The sequence below is a fragment of the Pristis pectinata genome, chromosome 3 (assembly GCF_009764475.1).
Source record: "Pristis pectinata isolate sPriPec2 chromosome 3, sPriPec2.1.pri, whole genome shotgun sequence".
Lineage (NCBI taxonomy): Eukaryota > Metazoa > Chordata > Chondrichthyes > Rhinopristiformes > Pristidae > Pristis > Pristis pectinata.
Window position 1 is genome coordinate 32059705 of NC_067407.1, and position 21657 is coordinate 32081361.

At 39.2% G+C, this 21657-nt stretch overlaps 1 protein-coding gene across 1 annotated transcript in view; it reads left to right on the top strand.

Moving 5' to 3' along the window:
• faf1 (Fas (TNFRSF6) associated factor 1) overlaps positions 1 to 21657 on the top strand; it is a 227694-nt gene that overhangs the window by 111426 nt on the left and 94611 nt on the right. The window contains exon 9 of the mRNA XM_052013170.1: positions 17160 to 17255. Within this exon, the coding sequence (XP_051869130.1) occupies positions 17160 to 17255 (96 nt within the window). The remainder of the gene's footprint in view (positions 1 to 17159; positions 17256 to 21657) is intronic.

Below are 21657 nucleotides of genomic sequence, written 5' to 3' on the forward strand. Positions count from 1 at the left end.
TCTATGTTTCTCTACATCTACATCTTATCTTCAGACAACGGTGGTTGTTGAAGAAGCCCTTGCTCATGTTTCACCTTATGGCTTGCGGAACTGAACTTTAAGAACCATTCCGGAACTGGGAGTTTTGGACTTTGTCACACACACACACGACGAGTTTAGTTTTGGGGTTAACGTTCGAGGTTTAACATTCTTGAATTCTAACATACTAACATTTTTACTTTTATTTTACGTATTATCATAAGTAGTGATTAATAAAATAGTTTTTAACACTAAATCATGCTCAGTGTGTTTCTTTTGTTGCTGGTTTGTGACAGTAGTGTACTGTCAGACTTTGTAAAAGTATGTCTGTGTGCTTCTGAAACTATAATGGCCCAGATTTTGATGAATGGGGCTTGCTGCCACACTCCCCACATGTTCCCCAAGACCTTGAATTTACCAGATCTGAATTATTATAACTCTTCATGCTGGCTCTGACCAATCTTTCTTTGTTGCACAATGCATGATGTAATTGAGGGGGCTAGACAAAGCCCTACCCATGAAACTTTTCTGAAGACATTTACAATTGCAATGTTCTCAGCTTTCCATTCTTCAAAAAAATATTTTAATACTTCTCATTATTCCTGGTACTCAAACATTCAATGCCATTAACTGTGAAAGTTTTAATATTTAATAAAAAATTTAAATCACTGAATAACATTATTTAAAAGCACTGAAGGATTCACAAATAATAAAAAAGGCTACTTAGCTTGTTTTACCAATTTTCCTTGCCCCTACAGTTTATCATTCAAATGAATGGGCTTGCAGACCTGTGCCAGTTTTAAGCTCCTGCAAGATTCAAGAGCAGATGTCCTAGCATAAATGCTAGGGAATTCCAGGGACATCTATTTCAATGCTGGAGTCCATGTGGGTCTCATTGAAATGTGCATAGTTCTTAAAGGGCACAACAGGGTTGATGTACAGCCTATTGCTTAGCCTATTCCTGCTTCTGTTTCTTATGTTCTTTTGAAGCACATCCAGGATGTTACTGGTGAAATTTAGCCAAGAAGATCAGACTTCTGCATCTGCGCAAGAATCCTGAAAATGTACAAGGAATTGCTGGCAGAATCCAACAATACATGCTCTTTAGAGAAGACTGAAATGTATACAAATAGAATGGAGAAAGTCTTCAGTCTTAGTGTAATGTTTTGTTTTTGTTAAATGCATACCAGTGAAGGAGGAGGAGATTTGAAATTTATCTAAAGTAGACAACGTGCTTCGTTATGTGATTGGATAATCTATCTGAAGATTTCCCAGCAGGCATTCTATGAATAAATTTGTTCTTTTGTGGACTATTGAACTGCTAGATTTTCCTTTGGTAGATGGGCACGTAATTTTGAAGAATATAGTTTCTCAAATGAATTGCTATGCATGTGTTAATTTCCACAAAGTAGGGGCAATGCTGACTCTGTCTGGGCCTTAAGAACTATGATATCATGGCATTCAACAAATTTCCTGACTAGCAAGATGGAATTTCCTGTCTTAGCTACAAGATTCAAATCTCTTCATATTCTGTAGAGTTTAGAACAACACCAGCAGATTTGAAGGGTAACACATGTATCACCACAATTTGACAAAGGTGAGAATTAGGAATTATAGACTAGTCAGCCTTTGACTAGCAAGTATTTTAGATTGGTAGGCTGTTTTTGGGCCCCATCTATTCATAAGTTATTCTTCGAAAAAGAGAGTGCAACTTATCTAGGCTTGCAAGTGATCCAGCCTGGGTTAGAAGGAAAGCTGTGAGGGGGGAATGCAGAGAGGTTGATCAAATAAGTGGGCAATAAAGTGGCAGGTAGATTATTGTGTGGAGAATTGCAGCTATGCTCTTTGAAAGAATAGAAAAAACACCTTTGTTACATGGTGAGAAATGAACAGATCCTGGTGAGAGGGATCTTGTTCTGCTGATTCATGAGAAATGCAAGGTAAACATACAAATGCAGCAGCAATTAGAAAGGCAAATGGTAAATTGGGTTTTACTCCCACATCCTTGCAATGCAAACGTAAAGAAGTCTTGATGAGATTCTGTCAAGCTTTTGGTGAGGGCACAGTTTTGGTTTTCAAACCAAGGGAAGGGTACAGTTGCTTGTGGGTGCAGCTGGTTCACCAGATTGACTGCTGGGATAAGGGCATTGCCATATTACCAGGAGTAAGATTGGCTTAAACTCATAGTTGGTATTAGTTTATTATTGTCACATGTACAGAGATACAGTGAAAAGCTTTTGTTTTCTGCCATCCAGACAGCTCATTACATAGAAGTTAGTGGAAAGAAAACAGAATACAGAATGTAGGGTTACAGTGAAAGTGCATTGCAGGTAGAGAAAGTGCAGACACAAGACACTGCAGATACTGGAATCTGGAGCAACATAAAGCACTGGAGGAACTCAGTAGGTCAGGCAACAGCTGTGAAGGGAGATCAACAGTCAACGTTTCAGGTCTGCGAAGAGGTAGATTGGGAGATCAAGAGTTCATCTTTTAGCATATGAGAGGTCTGTTCAAGAGTCTAAGAACAGTGGGATAGAAGCTGTCTTTGAGTCTGGTGGTTCGTGCTCTTGTATCTTCTGCCTAACAGGAGAGGGGAGAAGAGAGAGTGACTGGAGTGGGAGGGGTCCTTGATTATGTTGACTGCTTTTTCGAGGCAGTGGGAAGTGTAGATGGAGTCAGTGGAGGGGAGCAGCAAACAATCTACTGGAGGAACTCGGCAGGTTGAGCAGCATCTGTGGGAGGAAAGGAATTGTTGGCGTTTCAGGTCGAAACCCTGCATCAGGATTCCAGTGTTTTGATCCAAAGCGCCGAGAATTACTTTCCTCCCACAGATGCTGCTCGATCCAATGAGTTCCTCCAGCAGATTTTTTTAAATTAAAATTAAAATGTTTAAAATTTTATTTACAGTGTGGTAACAGGCCCTTCCGGCCCAACACATCCGTGCTGCCCATGTTAAACCAAAATTAACCTACCTGTACATCTTTGCAATGTGGGAGGAAACCAGAGCACCCAGAGGAAACCCACGCAGACACGGAGAACGTACAAACTCCTTACAGACAGCGATGGGAATCGAACCCCGATCGCTGGAGCTGTAGTAGTGTCACGCTAACTGCTACACTACCGTGCCGATTCCAGCATCTGCAGTCTCTTGCCCCTCAATGGAGGGGAGGTTAGTTTGCATGATGGACCGGGTTGTATTAATAACTCTCTGCAACTTCTTGCAGTTTTGGGCAGGACAGTTGCCATACTGATCTGAGATGCATCCAGATAGGATGTTTTCTATGGTGCATCTATAAAAATTGGTAAGAGTCATTGGGGACATGCCAAGTTTCCTTAGCTTTCTGAGGAAGTAGAGGTATTGATGTTCTTTTATGGCTGGACCAGGACAAATTGTTGGTGGCATTTACACCTAGGAACTTGAAGCTCTCAACCATCTCCACCTCAATACTGTTGATACAGACAGGTGTGTACTCCACCCCATTTCCTGAAGTCAGTGACCAGCTCCTTCATTTTGCTGACATTGAGGGAAGGGTTGTTGTCTTGACACCATGCCACTTGACTCTACTCCGTCTCATCACTGTTTGAGATCCAGCCTACTCTGGTGGTGTCATCTGTAAAATTATGAATGGAGTTAGAGCAGAATTTGGCCTCGCAGTTGTGAGTGTATAGGGAAGGACACCGGTGTTGAGGGCAATCGTGGAGGAGATGTTGTTGGCTATCTTTACTGATTGCTGTCTGTTGGTCAGGAAGTCAAGGAGGGGAGTGCAGAGTCCTAGGTCTAGGAGTTTGGAGATGAGTTTGTTTGGAATTATAGTATTGAAGGTGAAGCTGCAGTCAATAAATAGGAGTTTAACATAGGTGTCTTTGTTATCCAGATGCTCCAGAGAAGAGTGTAGGCCAAGGAGATGGCATCTGCTTTGTTTTGATGATAGGCAAATTGCAGTGGGTCAAGGTTGTCTGGGAGGCTGGGGTTGATGTGTGCCATGACCAGCCTCTCAAAGCATTTCATGATGGATGTCAGAGCCACTGGGTGATAGTCATTCAGGCACATTATCTTATTTTTCTTTGGCACTGGCATGAAAAATGAAACATGACAGCATTGAGACAAGATTCTGAGAAGATTGATGGGCTAGATCTGGAGTGGCTGCTTCCTCAGGATGAAGAATCAAACATAGTCAAAGGTTTGAAGTTTTGCATTTAACATTGGGACAAGGAGAAAGTCCTTTACTGTTGAATTCTCTATCTTAGCATTGTGGATGCTTGGTCATTGAGAAAATTCAGTATTGAAATTGCTATGCCTTAAGACACTGAGGAAATCGAGAGATGAAAATGTTCAGCTCCATTTTCTGGTTCTGATGTTGTTGTGTTGGATTTTCCACTATTTGATCTGACTTTTGAGGAGATACAAATGCTGCAGCTATGACCTATGTGGCTTTTCAGAACCTCTGCAGATCATGATTATCTCAAAAAAAAAAATTTAAGAACTTTCGTTGTGGTTCCTTGGTTCCTCCAGGGTATGTAAACTCCTCATTCAGAGGTTCTTCAGTCTTTTAACGTTGTTAACTTGCACCTGGAACTGAGATCTTTGTTTATTCAACAACAGTTGCAACTTTCCAAGAGTTTTCCTTTGATAATGCTGCAAACAGAAGTACATGATCATTTTTAATTTCATGGAAGAGCTTGAATCCTCTTTTCCCCTACTTTCTTCAGGACTCTTTATATAATCATGTATCCTTCCTTGAAGCTGCTACAGACTCTCTCTTTAGTTTTAATGCCATCAAAAACCCATCTCAATGCATTGTTACATAATTGATTGCTATATGCTGTTTTTATATCCCCTCTTGAGTCTCCTTATGTGGTTAAACCATTGCCTAACAAAAGTGGCTGGCAGTTCCAACTGGCTATTGATTAATCCATTATATTCTGTACACTAATAAGCATCAGAGTGTTAGCTCCATGGGGACAATTCTGACATTTCATGCGAGCCATACTGAATCCATAATTGTTTGGAATCTGCAGACTAAAATGCATTGGGTATTGTGTATATCAATACTGTAGTCTTATTATTCACTATCAAGGAGGCAGAAAATTTACTGGATTAGCCAAGAGGGAATCTCTTAATTCCATAGCTGCTATTTGAAATTGCTTGAACTGAAAGTGCCCACTGAATTATCTCCTAAAATGTCCATAATTATGATAGATTAGGTGGCACGGTAGTGTGGTTAGCGTAACACTATTAAAGCGCCAGCGATCTGGGTTCAATTCCGCTGCTGTCTGTAAGGAGTTTGCATGTTCTCCCTGTGTCTGCGTGGGTTTCCTCCGGGTGCTCTGGTTTTCTCCCACATTCCAAAGACAGGTTAGGAGCTGTGGTCATGCTATATTGGCGCCGAAGAGCGGCGACACTTACCCAACACATTCTCAGTAATGCAAAAGGATGCATTTCACTGTGTTTCAATGTACATGTGACTAATAAATAAATATCTTATTGGTTGTCTTTACCTTCAAGCAATGATAATCAGTTTTTAATCATTCTTTTGTAGGGTCCGAAGAATAATAACTATCTTTTTTGTGTTTGTCTTTGTTAAATTAAATCCCCTTTCTCCTCCTATATCCTTTTTTTGAATGAGGTTTATTGTATCTTAAGGTGGATCTTGCATTCTGCTGGAGTTCTGTAATTTCTACTTACAATAACATTGACACAAGTTTCAAATTAAGATATTTACTAACAAAGAACTTGTTGCTTATGCTTAATCATATGGTGATGTCACTGCATCCTCTTGATCAGATGATTTTATTTACCTGTTCAAACATAAATACTCCACAGAGCTGCGAATGGCCACCATGGCAGACTATTCCAAGGTTACATATGTCAAGTAGTTTATTCATTTATGCTTTGAAAGGAACAAGGTCAATCTTCAGACTTGTTGAGGACAAGTTTTGAAAGTCTGAGGACAGCTGTTTATGTTATGCTGAAATGGCCAGTGTCCATGACGTGTGTAGTTGTAGACTGCACTGGGTGACCAGAGATATAGTGGGAAAGATTTGTTCACAATGTAGGGAATTGATTGGGCTGAAATTTTTATTTGTTCTGTTACAGCATGAATTGTTGGATATTGGTAGGAAAAGCATGATTCTTCACGTTGCAACCTGTAGACAAAGGTTTCTGCAAGATACAGTGTAAAATAGTTATGCAAACACTTTGAGAGGATGGATCAGCCTGGATCAGTATCCAAATTAGTCATCTGACCATTAAGCATTATAATACTCAGCTATGGAACTTTGGTCATAATGTCATATAGGACGGAACCATAGAACAATACAGCACAATACAGGCCCTTCGGCCCACCATGTTGTGCCAACCTTCAAACCACCCCTAAGACTATCTAACCCCTTCCTCCCATATATCCCTCTATCTTAAATTCCTCCATATGCTTATCTTAACAATCCCTTGAACTTGCCCAACGTATCAGCCTCCACCACCACCCCAGGCAGTGCATTCAATTCACCAACCACTCTCTGGGTGAAAAACCTCCCTCTGACATCTCCCTTGAATTTCCCACCCATTACCTTAAAACTATGCCCTTTTGTTTTCAAACGACCAAAATGCCCATCTAAGCTAGTCCCATTTGGCCCATATCCCTCCTGAACCTTTTCTATCCATGGTCCTGTTCAAGTGCCTTTTTAAATGTTGTTAATGTACCTACCTCAACCACTTTCTCTGGCAGCTCATTCCATATACAGACCACCTTCTTGGTGAAAAAGTTGCCCCTCAGATTCCTGTTAAATCTCTCCCCTCTTTTTAAAGCTATGCCCTCTGGTTCTTGATTCCCCAATCCTGGGCAAAAGACTGTGTGTATTCACCCTATCCATGTCCCTTATGATTTTATACAATTCTTTAAGATCACCCCTTATTCCCCTACGGTCCAAAGAATAAAATCCTAACCTGCTCAACCTCTCTATAACTCATTCCTTCGAGTCCTGACAACGTGTGCAGTTTTGGACTTATTTAAGAAAGGATGTGCTGACGTTGGAGAGGGTTCAGAGAAGATTCACTAGAATGATTCCAGGAATGAGAGGAACATATGAGGAACAATTGATGGCTCTTGGGCTGTACTCCTTGGAGTTCAGAAGAATGAGGGGGGACCTCAAACATTTCAAATGTTAAAAGGCCTGGACAGAGTAGATGTGGCAAAGTTGTTTCCCATGGTAGGGGAGTCTAGTACAAGAGGGCACGACTTCAGGATTGAAGGGCACCCATTCAGAACAGAGATGCGGAGAAATTTCTTTAGCCAGAGAGTGGTGAATCTGTGGAGTTTGTTGCCATGGGTGGCTGTGGAGGCAAAGTCATTGGGTGTATTTAAGGCAGAGATTAATAGGTATTTGAGTAGCCATCAAAGGTTATGGTGAGAAGGCGGGGGAGTGGGGTTAAATGGGAGAATGGATCAGCTCATGATAGAATGGCGGAGCAGACTCGATGGGCTGAATGGCCGACTTCTGCTCTTTTGTCTTATGGTCCTCGTGAATCTTTTCTGCACTCTCTCAGGCTTAATGGCATCTTTCCTATAGCAGGGTAACCAAACCTGAACACGATATTCCAAATGCGGCCTCACCAATGTATTCTACAACTGCAGCATAACATCCCAACTTCTATGGTCAGTGCCCTAACTAATGAAGGCCAATGTGCCAAAAGCTTTCTTCACCACCCTGTCTACCACTTTCAGGGTACCATATGCTTGTACTCCTCAGTCCTTCTGTTTAACAACACTCCCCATGGCCCAATCGTTCACTGTGAAAGTCCTACCTTGATTTGTCTACCCAAAATGTAACACCTTGCACTTATCTGAATTAAACTCCATTTGACATTCCTTGGCCCACTTACCCTGCTGATCAAGATCCTGCTGTAATTCTTGATAACTATCTTACTGACTCTGCCACCACCTATTTTAGTGTCATCTGCAAATTGCTGCGTACATTCTGATCTAAATCATTGTTATAAATGAGAAATAACAATGGGCGTAGCACCAGCTCTTGGGGCACACCACTAGTCATGGGCCTCCAGTCCAAAAAAACAACTTTCCACCATCCATTCTGTTTCCTACCATCAAACCAATTGTGTATTCAATTAGCTAGCTCTCCCTTGATCCCATGCAATTTGGTGGAGTAATCTGAAAACTTCCTTGGCTCATATTGGTCATCATGTCATAAATGTCTGTGCAAATCAAATGATTACTGCAAGAGACACATCTGTGAACAAACATGTACGAAAAACTGTTCATGATGTTGATAGGGAGTCTGTTGATGAGTCATAAAATTGTAGTGAATTGGTTTTGTAGTTTCCAATTCCTCAGTTCCAGGAATGAATTTATCAAAAACAAGTACACATTTGAGAAGGTCAAACTGACTAAGATAGTCAGTCAACAGACTGAATTTGTAAATAACATGTATAACTATGAAAAGTTTTTACACCTCCTCCAGAGGGAATGCAATATGGTGCATTTATATATAGTTATATAACTAAGTCAATTGAGGTGATGGAATGACTCCAAAATATGTAGTGAGCCCCTTGATGTAGATACAGAATAAATAAGATAAGATCACATACCCTTGGTTGAAACTCATTCTGAAGTAGAACCTGCTAGAACTCCAGCACTGACCAAAGTCAACCTTGGGAAACACTATATGGAATTTGTTTTCGCTATCCTTCCAATGCAATTTGCTTGAAACAAATTATTGTTCTTCAGGTATGGCATGCATTTAATACTGCATATGGAGCCAAGGGGTTCATGTGATCTCTTAACAGATATCACAAATATTCAATTTATCTTAGTTTATCCTATATCCCTGTGAATCTCCCCTCTTCCATTGACTTACAAAGTGCCAATGCCCGAAATCTCTCTTCACCTATTGAAGAAAACCTTACAAACTAGATAATTGTTTCGTGCTTTTTTCTCTTGATTAATTTTATATTTTACTCCAGTATTACAATTGTGGTCTTGGGTAAACCTACTTAGATCTATACCATTAGTTTCCCTAACATGTTTTAATTCCCAACATTCAATTACCTTGTCTGCACACCTGTACATGCATGTTTCCTGTTTTGTATTTCATGTAATTATATATTTCATGTAATTGCCCTATTTGTAAGGAATATTGTTTACATTTTAATGGTTTGCTATACACTACCAGTTTTGTTCCATCTCTTAATGAAATGTGGTTGACAAAACATCCTTAAAAACCAGAACAATTAAGGTGAGAAAAATTTTTTTGTTAAGCTTAGTTGTTTTGTGGAAGATGCTGATATGTTACACTTCGTACAACTTCATACATTGGGCTTAACTAAAGGCATCTAATGTGTGTTGGTAGGAAGACAAAGGTAGATTTGAATTTATTTAATACCATTCATAGCCTCCCGATCGTGTCAAAGCACTTTTTAGAGCTAATGAAATGCTTTTGATGTGCAGTTGCCGTTTTAATTTAAGAAACACATTATGGGCCCGGGTGTTTGGTGTTTGTATAGCTTAGACTTGAATAGGTAAGTGTCAGGCTGGCCAGAAAATAGGGCAAAATGACTTGCTGCCTTTCAAATAGTGGAAAAGGCTTTTAGACTAAAATGAAAGGGAAAATCCTGGCAGTACCCCTGGTTGACGAGGGATATTGAGACACTGGTCAGGAAAGGCCAGGGAGAGAGAGGCCAAGAGAGAGATCAGGAGGCCAAAAAGAGGGCATGAGAGAGCTTGGGCAGATAAGGTAAAATAGAATCCTAAGAAATTATACAATTACACTAAGAGTAATAGGGTAACTAGGGAGCGAATAGGCCCCCTTAAGGATCAATGCACTCATCTGGGAATGGGGCCATATGAGTTGGGTGAGGTGTTAAATGAATATTTCTCATCTATATTTACTGTGGAGAAGGCCATAGAGGCTAAGGAATTAAGGGAAATGAGTAGTGATGTATTCCAACATGTACACATTACAAGCAAGGAGGTGCTTGTGGTGTGAAAGCATATTAAGGTGGATAAATTGGGGCTGGATCAAGTGTTGCATTTCGTGAAGTCAAACCAGGGTAGGACTTCCACAGTGAAAAGTAGGGCCGTGGGCAGTGCTGTAGAACAGAGGTACCCAGGAGGACAAGTACATAGTTCCCTGAAGTGTCATCACAGGTAGGGTAGTGAAGAAGGCTTTTGGCTCGCTGGCCTTCATCAGTCAGGACACTGAGTATAGAATTGGGCATGTTATGCTGCGGTTGTATGAGGCATTGGTGAAGCTGCTGTTGGAGTATTGTGTTCAGTTTTGGTCACCCTGCTTTAGGAAAGATGCCATTAAGCTGGAAAGAGCACAGAAGAGATTTATGAGGATGTTGCCAGGACTCAAGGGACTGGGTTATAGGGAGAGGTTGAGCAGGCTAGGACTTCATTCCTTGGAGTATAAGAGAATGAGGGATGATCTTATAGAGGTGTATAAAATCATGAGGGTCATTGATGAGGTGAATACACAGTCAACACTGAAGCAGTGGCTCTTCTAGCTGTGCCATTGTGCCACTAGTGGGAGTATTTCTTTGGGAGATCTACTGTGGTCACCAGCAAAATTAAGTGTATACCTTAATGCCTGCTGAGGTAGTGACAAAAAGCAAAGGGGAAAACCATGTAGAAATATAATGAAGGTGGTTTGCTGAGTGCAGCAGTCTGACTTTAGAAACTCATTTTCTCAGATTCATCTGATTTCCACCTGTTTATCTGGGAGTCAAAATGAAAAATCTACTGCTACATTATTTTCAGATTGGTAACATGATACAATTAGCTTCATCTAAGAGTGTCTGTGTTACCAACAATGAATGCAAATGGATATAATGACGAAGAGCTGGGTGTATTAATTAATATAAAATATGCTTTGGCTGTATTGCAAGTAACCAAAATACAACGTGAAGTAAGTTGCAAGTAATAGGTGATGGAATATACTGCAGAAACATTGCAAGACAAAGTTGGGTTTTTAAGCAATGAATATTTCAGATAAGGCATTAAACTTCAGTCTGTAAGAAAAAAGATGAAAGTCTCATCATATTATCTACTCGGCACAAAAGATGCACTTGGATCATTGAATCGTATCACTATTAAACCACATTATATGTGAGGCACACCCTGGATCATACAATGAAAGATTTGGATATATTACTTTTCCACATGTATATAGATGTAGGAAAATATAACTAAGTAATGCACGTATAGTATTTTAATGTTTTGATGGCATTGGTTGCAACAGAGGTAATGTTGTCATATGTAGTTAAGGAATCATATTCAATAGGTTTACTACATGCAGTATACACAATTTTATCTCCTGTAATTAGTGACCTTTTCAAAAAATTGTGCTTTTTTTTCCCAGGATGTAGTTCTCCAGTTATCAAAAGTTTAGATGTTTTCCCTAAGTGATGTTGTTCATATGAGGGTTCGGAAACATTAATTGAACCAAGAATGTCAACATTGTTGGGTGCAATCCAATCCTGTCCTGACTTACTATTGAAAAGTACGTATACTTTTCAGGAGGTTTTCTGAGATATATAGCAGAAATGGTCATCTTCGCTGTTTTGTTTTCTACCTTGCTTATACAGTTCCATTTGAATGTAGTCATTGGCTGCAATGTTTCCTACAATATACTTTGCACGTAGAGAACTCCTAGAAACAGCAATGAGGTTTTATTTTAGTGATTTTTGTCTGAGGGATAAATATTGGCCAGGACACTGGGGATGACTTTGCTCGTCTTTTTCAAAGTTGTGCCGTGAGATCTTTTATATTTACCTAAGGAAGCGGATGTGTAATCAAAAAATAGTGTATAGAACAGTATAGTGGAATTGCACTGGATCGTCTGTTTTGTTTTTTTTATTCAACTCTCTAGAGTGGCACTTGACCTCACAACCTTTGAGTCAGAGACAATAGTGTTATCCACTTAATCACTGCAGGCATTCCTACAAAATGTATCCCAAAAATAGTTTTTTCAATTTATGTTCAGTGGAACTATCAATTGTATTTGAAGAGGATTATACTGAAAATAAGATGGAACTAATTTTTCCCAAACCAAATATTCCAAAATGGCACTTGTGAAGTTTGATTTTGGAATACTTGCATTTTAAGAGCAATAAATTATCTTTTTTGGTCTATGATGTGTCAAAGTTTTATCTCAATGTTTATATAAGAATGCAGGAGCCTAAAATTCATGTTACTTAAGTACAGTATTGTCTCTTGGGTACAGCTTACAGTCTGTGTGCTATTTACACTATGTTATCCAAGATAATTGCTCTGGACCAGCATGTCTGTCTTTGACATCCAATTTGTATGAGAATATAACAATCTAACTTCCCATTTAATTGTGGGCAAACTTTTCAAAATTGCTTTGACCAAAGTACTTTAACCCTGCTGCAAATGTTGCAACATGCCAGTCTAGGCAGGTTGGTCTTTTATAGCATTTTCTGTGTCTCTATTCTTTTCACAATATAAATTAGAGCAATTGACAGGAGATAATGACCTTCCTTTCAAAACATACAGAAGGAAATTGATTATGATAAATTATGACTCCAAAAAAATTGTGAAATTTGAACTAGAATGTCTTTTCTAAATTAAATAGTATTTTAAATATATTTTTAAAAGGCCACTGCAGTTTATGTTTGCTTCGTAACTATAATTAATCTGTTTTGGGGTTTTAAGAATACAGAATTTTACATCAAATTTTGTTTGATTACTTTCCTGGGAAGTGCTTTGAGATGTCTTAGTGTTAAATTAGCAAAATAAACGCAATTTGTTCCTATGTGAAGTTTGCATAGTAACTGAGGCATTTGGAACATAAATATTTTGTTGACAATATTTAAAAAGAGGTGTAATTTATCTCTCTAAAAATATTCCATACACTTGTACCTTTTTTAATTTGTCAAGGTCTCCACTCTCCTGTAATTCCAAATCATAAGTATATCACCTACCAATGTTTTATGGAAAAATACTGTTTTTATCTGACTGTAATAAATCTGTATAATAAGCTTATTCACATTTGTTTAATTATATAGCCAGGACTTGGGTGCCTGTAGAGCTCAAGATTCTGCAGAGTCAGAGTTTATTTTACTGAATTAGCATTGCCGCCATAATTAACCATCTTGTTTATTATCCTGGAAACTTAATATGTTTGTCTTGGCTTGGCCACATAGGATTTACTTTGCCTTGTGGGTTTCATAAAGGCAATTAAAGTAAAACAAGCTATTCTGTTTTAACTTTATTAGTGGCTGTCTCCAAGATAAATCACTTTGGACCCTGAAATCTGGAAACACAGAAATAAACAATTCCCCGTTCAATTACTGAACTGGCATTCTCACTGCTTCATAATATCCACTAAAATATTCTATGTAAGCACTTTTTAAATCATTTTTACATGTATTATATTTGTAAGTTAGGCTACCTTCAAAATTATAACCATGTGTTAGAATAATGTATTGACAGTGTGGTGTCTTTATTTTAATTAATCCCTTAGTAGCCTCGCTGTTTTGTTTAAATATACTGATTACTGTCTACCTGTTAATTAATGCAACAAAAGGAAATTGAATAGCTAAACATGTATATTATACCTTGACTCAATGGAACTCAAAAGAAATCATTTTGTTCTGTGTGTAACCATGAGAAACAGCGGGGAGGTGGGGGTGGGGTCATATGAACAGATTGCTTTAAGAGCTGAATTTCTCTGAGATTAACAAACGTGAAAAAAGGCAGATGATGGCAACAGGTTTCAATTAACATCAGAGAGGACAATGGTAGCTACTCGTGCTTGCTCAATTGCAATTTATTTCAACGTTTGTTTGGTTTATAATAAGTGCCCCAGAAGTCTTCAGGATATTTTGTGATGTCCTATGTATCTGTTAACTGTGAATTGGTGACTGAAATTCCTCTGTGTTCTAGAATTTCAACAGAGCTGAAGAATACAGTCTGCTCCTGAAGACTTGTCGTTCAGTTAGCATTTGGCCGCCTTAACTTCTTGTCAGTCAGGAGTGGGGGTGAGCTGGCCTGCACAGTTTGTTGTGAGATGGAGTTGAGGGCATTCACGCCAAGGAAAGAGTCACAGTTGAAGAGTTCTTAGAAATGCCTTTTTGTTCTTGATAAGTTAACCTTCATCCTTGGCTCCCAGTGCAATGTGGTCTTGGACGTCATCAACGGTGCTGAACAATCAGTGCATGTTGTGGTTATCAGCAAACTGCTGGATATCTGTGCACTTTGTAAGCTCCAACTGTTTAGGTGGAAGTATTTTTGCTGGACCTCTGCCTCGGGTGTCTGTAGTTCTGTTTCATTTTCCTTGAGATATGGTGGAACTTCCAATTCAGTAATATCATATGTTTGTTGTTAATAAACACATCAAACCAGAGTTGGTGCTTCAGGTAGAGAAACCATGAGGCTATTCACAGACACAAATTACATTGTACTTCAGGGCAGTTCACACACTATGGACAATGCAGCTCCTGTTTCTTGGGAGTCATCAGGTTGTGTTTGAGGCATTGTCCTTGAGGTGCACTATCTTTGTGGAGTCCTTGAGACTTCAACATAGATTTCCTTGCAGCAACATTTCTATTGCTACCATTGTTTTGGGGCTAGGCTAATGGAGATGACAGTAGATTTTGTGGTGCTTAGTTTGATAGTCATCAGTACCTGTCAGGATGTAGGAAATGAGGAGATCCTTGCAATTTCCAGCTTGCACAGTGCCTCATTCAGGGGAGCTGCCAAAATGTCTTGTTCTTATCTTTCTGGTGAAATAGGATGTTGGTTGCGATAAGGTCCTCGACCAAGTATTTTGTCACAAATTCACAACTTGACTTGCCATATCTGGGAAGCAGAGGACATGCTAGGGAACCTCTATGACATAAGTGTGACCTTGGAGAATGAAGGCAATCCAACAGAGGAATCATCCGACTGAATGCCATTGGGGAAAGTCATTGTCAGGACCATCTTTGACCGCCTTAAATTTAGAGGCAGAATGGGTATAATCTCCATTTGTCAACCCAAGGCAAAAATAGGGAGCAACATCAATATGGCCTTTTTCTGATATGTCAGAAGCCTCCAACTCCCTCAGCAAGAGGGACCATGGAATATTCTTCTCAAATCTGAGGAGTGAACATAACCAATAGCCTGTCCTGATCCAACCACGTAGACACCACTGCCCTGAAAGCTCACCAGCACCCCTACTTCAGGAGGCTAAAGAAATCTGGTATGTCCCCTTTGACACTCACCAAATTTTATCAATGCACCATAGAAAGCATCCTATCTGGATGCATCATGGCTTGGTATGACAACTGCTCTGCCCGGGACTGCAAGAAACTGCAGCGAGTTGTGGACACAGCCCAGCACATTCACAGAAACTAGCCTCCCCTCCATGGACTCTGTCCGTTCCTCTCGCTGCATAGGTGAAGCAGCCAGCATAATCAAAGACCCCACCCACCTGGTTCATTCTCTCCCCTCCCCTCCCCTCTCCCATCAGGCAGAAGATACAGGAGCTTGAGGGCACATACCATGAGGCTCATAGACAGCTTCTATCCCACTGTTATAAGATAATTGAATGGTTCCCTTATATGATGAAATGGACTCGTGACCTCACGATCTACCTTATGACCTTGCACCTTATTGTCTACTTGTACTGCACTTCCTCTGTAGCTGTGGCTTTCGTCTGTACACTTTACTCTGTATTCTGTCAGTGTTTTTACCCTGTACAACCTCAGTGCACTGTGTAATGAATTGATCTGTATGAACGGTATGCAAGACAAGTTTTTCACTGTACCTCAACACAAGTGACAATAATAAACCAATACCAAATCTGGATGCCTGCAGAAATGTTTCCCCATCTTATGTCTTAGGGCATGCAAACAAGTCATGATCTTACTCAACAGATCCACAGTAGACCAATCTGTCTTCACACAGGTGTCGAGCAAGGCTGTTATTGTCCTGACATGTTTCTCAATGAAGGAATGCACCTTCTCCCTGCCCCATCAAGCACTTCATGCCCACCCATGGCAAGTCCATGGATCCTATGTTGGTTTTATCACCCACCTCAGAACCCACAGACTGATGTGCAGGGAACGTGCACTTGATCTTCAGGTCCTGTCCAAGATGATTATGTCAATTGGTGCTTTCGTCTGGATGTCTGTGTCACTGAGTGTTAAATTTAACTGCAGGATTGCTTGGACCCTGATTAACAAAAACAAACTAAACAACAGGAATGGAGTGCTAGAGAAGGTTGAATAAGAGTGTTAGTAAATAGCTAAATATTGGTCCAGGAATATCAATAGGTAATGACTAAATTGAAGCTAATTGGGTGCCGTACTATCACCATACAAGCTAAAATATTATGCAGAAAAGAATATCAGCACCAAAATTTGTCAATGTGGTCTGTGGAACCTCTGATTTTACTTGGTACAAAATTTGTATTTATATGTTGAAGGTGTCTTTCAGATGGATTTGGAATCTAAAATTGGCAAAGCTTTACATCACTCAAAAAGGAGAAAATAGGACTGTCTTTGTGGCCACACATTATCATAAATCCTAGTGTAGATTTTTTTTTTCTCCTTGCTCCTTGGTTATTTTACGTTTATTGTAATCCAAGCAATTTCATGTGTAATGAAACTAGCACATTGTTTTCACTGGAATGGAGGTTATCTATGCAGACATAAATTCCTTGGATTTCTATTGTAATAATGAATGAACCTTGCATATTTGTTACTGTTATGTAATATTAAAAATATACATAAATTTTTCTGTAGCTATAAATTCATGTAGTTATTTTTCATGTCTTGTGCTAAAATCAGGTTAGAATCTGAAAAATAAACTACAATAACTTGTATCTTAAAGATTCAGCATCGAATTTTACTAATGTATAATCAAATAGAACTGACTCATCTGTTGCCTGAGTGCCATCCCAGTAAATCACTAATACCTAGCAATCTTCCTAAAATATCCAGAATTATGTACCAAACTGTAAATGAGACTGAAACAGTGATTTGTAAAGGTGAAAACAAAAATTTGTAACTATTTGAATAACATTATTGACTGAAGTAGGAAAACATTGCCATGGTAATCTGTAAGTTAGCTGCACAGCATTTTGATTTATTTAATGTTACTCTGGACTCTTTACAGATTACTTTAGCTGCTGCTGGACTCAGTTATCCCTGCCATCGACTAACAGTTAGTAAAAGGCCGTCACCTGCACAAACCCGAGAACAGTCTGAAGAGGTAACAAACATTTTGCTTTTCTAATTTAAATTTAATGTTTATTACTAGATACTTGAAAAGAAGATGACCTTTCGGTATTTTCTTATATTCCCTCACATAATTCTGTATATTAGTTCTTGCACCTTCATGTACAGAATAGTGGGCCAATATCCTTGGATAGCTGACGGATAGAGAGGAATTTGGTTTGTAGGCCACGTGATTTCTGCATGCTGTATCTCATAGAAATTAATGTGAAGGAAGGAGGCCTTCCAGTGAACTTAGTGCTAGTCGAAAAAGTGCTACTCAGTCGAATCCCACCTTCCAGCATTTGGTCCATTGCCCAACTGGCCATGGGTCTTTTTAAGTGCACATCACGTGCTTAAAAGATGGTACACCCTGGGTGAAAAATATTTCTTCATTTAGCTTCTAATCCTTCTACCAATCATTTTAAATCCATGCACCCTTCCAACTCCACCCCCTCCACTTGGCTCCATGCCTTTTTTTCCTTGTCTGCTTCCACCTATTACCCACCTGTCTCTGTCTTCCAACTTCACCCCTTCCTCTCCCCACCTGGCTCTATCCGTCTATCGTCCTCCACCCTCATTTGTCTACCTGTCATCTACTGGCCACTGTTTCACCTCTTTCCCCCTCTCCTCTTTATTACTGGCTATTTTCCCTCTCCATTCTCAGTCCTGATGAAGGGTCTCAACCCGAAACATCAGCAATTCCTTTCCACCTACAATGCTGCTCAATCTGCTGATTCCTCCAGAAGTTTGTTTTTTGCTCCAGATTCCAGCATCAGCAGTCTCTTGTGTCTGCAATTTCCTTGTCCTTGCCTGCTATATCTGTTTCTGTAGCCTGGGATCTTGTTTGCTTTTTTAAACCACAATACCCATTTGTGTATATATACCTGCAATTCTCTCTGTTCTGGTACCCCTTTTGGAATTGTATATTTTACTTATTTTACTTACTAAAATGTAAGATTTAACATTTTTCAGTATTACACTTCATCTGTCAGCCATCCGCCCTTTCCACCAAGCCAGTCTACATCTCCTTGAAGCTTATTATTACTCTTCACAGTTTGCTACACCTCCAAGGTTTGTCATCTACATATTCGTGCCCTGTACACCCAAGTCCAAATCATTAATATAAAGATAAGTGGTGGTTCTACTCCTGACCATGAGGATCTCCACCATACACTTCCCTTCAGTGTAAAAAAAATTACTAGTAATCTGTGTCCTTTTACTTAGATAATTTAGCATCCATGCTGGTATAACCCCTTTAATTCCATGGCCCGCAGGGCTGATGATAAAACAGTTGTATGGCAACTTATCAAATTACTTTTGGAAGGCCAATATATCACTTCAACTACATATCTCTTAAGGACCCTCTGAGTTACTTCATCCAAAAACTACCAAGTTAATTAAATGTGATTTACCTTGAACAACTCCATGCTGGCTTTCTCTAATCAATCCACACTTGTCCAAGTGCTATTCTGTTCAAGATTTTCTCGAATCTTCCCCATTTCAGAGGTTAACTTGATTGATCTGTAGTTACTGGATAAATCTCTATGCACTTTTTTGAACAGGGGTGTAACATTTTCAATTTACCGATCCTTGGGCACTCTCATCTATAGATGTTTGGAAGATTATGGCCAAGGTTTCTGCAATTTTGTCCTCACGGCAACCTAAGGTACAACCCATCTGGACCTGGTAATTTATCTACTTTAAGTCTGGCTAGCCTTTCTAGCACCTCCTATTTATCAGGATTGGGCCTTGGCTATTTCAAGAAACAATACTCCAAATGACTTTCCATCAACACTTCTCCTACCATAATCTTCCTGGGATTTTTCATTATACAGAAGACTAAATGAACAAGTCATGTGAATAAAGTGGCAATAGGAGCGAGGTAGAGGCCTGGTATGCTGCAGTGAATGGATTATCTCTTGATCCCTGAAATCCCCTTTTACTCTCTACAGCGCTGTAGATGATATGCTTACCACTTATCTGAATTGATCCCACAAATCCACACACCAGGAGCTGATGTCACCAAGCACTCCTGTCACTGATCTAATGTACTATCTGCTACTAACTGGCTAAGAATATTACATTGTGCCTACCAGACACACATAGTCAAGCACTGAAGTCCTGAATTTACCATTGGCCTTGGAACAGTGTGTGGCAAGCTCAGTCTTGTGAGGCTCCTCAGCAATTTATTTTGTGGACCTTATGCCAGGTCTAACCATGGTGCAGGGTTTCATTGCAATTTGTTGGGCTTCCAGCAAAAGGAGCAAAGGAGAATGTGGAATGTTTTAAAAATTCTTTAGGTTAATTTTTTTTTTAAAAATGCAGTTTTATATATTTTATTTTCGATTTATAAATGTTGATTTTTTTTTGATTATTTACTTCATTTTTAAATCTGTTTAACTGTCTCTGAATGTTAAAGATATCCAGAGACATTTCTGAAAATGCTTAGTGACTTGAAAGTCATTAAAGTTGGTCAGGGGCTTTGTTGGCTGTCAAAGTTGTTGAGAGGTTTTGGGGAGCAGTTGCTTCACTGCTCTGTTGGAGGCACTGCTGTTACTCGGGCTATGCTGCTGAGATCCAGAATGCTTCTGGCCGGGAAAGTAAGCCATTTGCATCTGGACCAAGTAAGTTTGTGCAAAAGGTGCTCTGATCCTACGGTGTGCTTTTGATAACTGTTCCCCATTAAGTCAGATAAAAGCTGATTCTCTGCTACTGTAAGGTTCCATAATGTGCTTGCATGACTGGAATATGACTTTTGAGAGCCACAATGTTCACCCATTTTCCTGGGAGGTAAGAACAGAAAGAAACAAAAATGTATAAAATATGAGAAATAAAACTGTATCCTGTCTAAATGTTACCATTGGTCATCGTCAGTAAAAGATGTGTTCCATAAAGCTCTAAGTGATGATTGCTTTGGCTAATCTTGTAAATGAGAAATGCCCAGTATTTTGTAGTATTACTTTCAGTTCACATTTTCTATATAAACCACTTCAGCTTTATTGCTGTGGTTGCTTGTAATTAACTTGAACAGCCTGGCTGTAGCTGACTCTATGAATAATTAATGAATAGATTTTATGTCTTCTCATCATCAGCTTGACTAGTGTGAATGTGAATGAAAATTGCTTGAGTTGAAAGAAATGCTTGAATTTATATGATGCCGTTCACAACCTCAGAACATCCCAGTTTACTTTTGAATTGCTATAAAGTATAAAACACAGCAATTCAATTTGTCTCGTGCAAGTTCCCACAGATGTAATGTTGACAGATACTCTGTTTTAGTGATGTTAATTGAGACTATATACTGGCAATGGCACAAGGAGAATTCTCCTGCCTTTCTTCAAAGTATTGTTATGGAATAGTTTATGCCCATGCACAGAAGGGCCAATGGATCTTGGTTTAATGTCTCTTTTGATTGACAGCTTCTACCCACATTTTTTTTAAAAAAGGAGCAAAAATAAATGTGGGTCCCAGTGATTCTACGATGGGAGAAATTTTAAGGGAGTATGGAAAAAATACTGAGACATTTGAACAAGTGTTTGGTATCTATCATTGCTGCAGAAGCCACCATTAAGGTAGCAGAAATGGAGAGAAACCAGAGGTTTGTCGGCAGTGAGGAACTTGGTTATCATCATTAAAGAGAGAGTACAGGAAAAATTAAGGGGACTAAAACTGGACAAGTTCCCTGAATCCGAGGCTGCACCCCAAGATTCAAAAAAAGATGGCTATAGAGGTTGCGGATCCCTAGATTGTAGACAAGTCTTAGGAGACTGGAAAGTAACAAATACACCACCATTTAAGAAAGGGAGAGGGTGAAAAGGCAACGATAAAGCAAATTGCTGTGTTGCATCTCTTGTCAAAAAAATTTTAGAATCCATCAGTAAGAATATGATAGCATGCCTGGAAGATCATAATTGGGCAAAACCAGCATTGTGTTAAGAAAGAAAAATTATGTTTGATAAATCTAATGGGTTTTTTGCGAGTGTAGTTATTACGGTAGTTAAAAGTGAACCAATGGATGAAGTGTATCTAAATTTTCAATAGGTATTTAGTACAGTATCACAGAAAAGATTGTGTATGAAATGAGAGCTTACTGGTTTGGAAGGTAACTTGTTAATGTAGAAGATTGTTTGAAGAACAAAAATCAGAATAAAAATAACTGGTTTGTTATCAGGTTGGTAGAGTTACTCACGGGTTGCCATGGGGAACAGAGTTATTTACAGATTACACTAACAACAGGTGCCAAAGACAGTGTTTTATATTTAATTTTGCTTAAGATACAAAGCTACGTGACAAAACGAGCTGTAACGAGGGTAAAAGATATTTGCAAAAGGGTATAGGTAAGTGAGTGGCCAATATAGTGGCAAGTAACATATGATGTGGGGAAAATGAGTTTATGC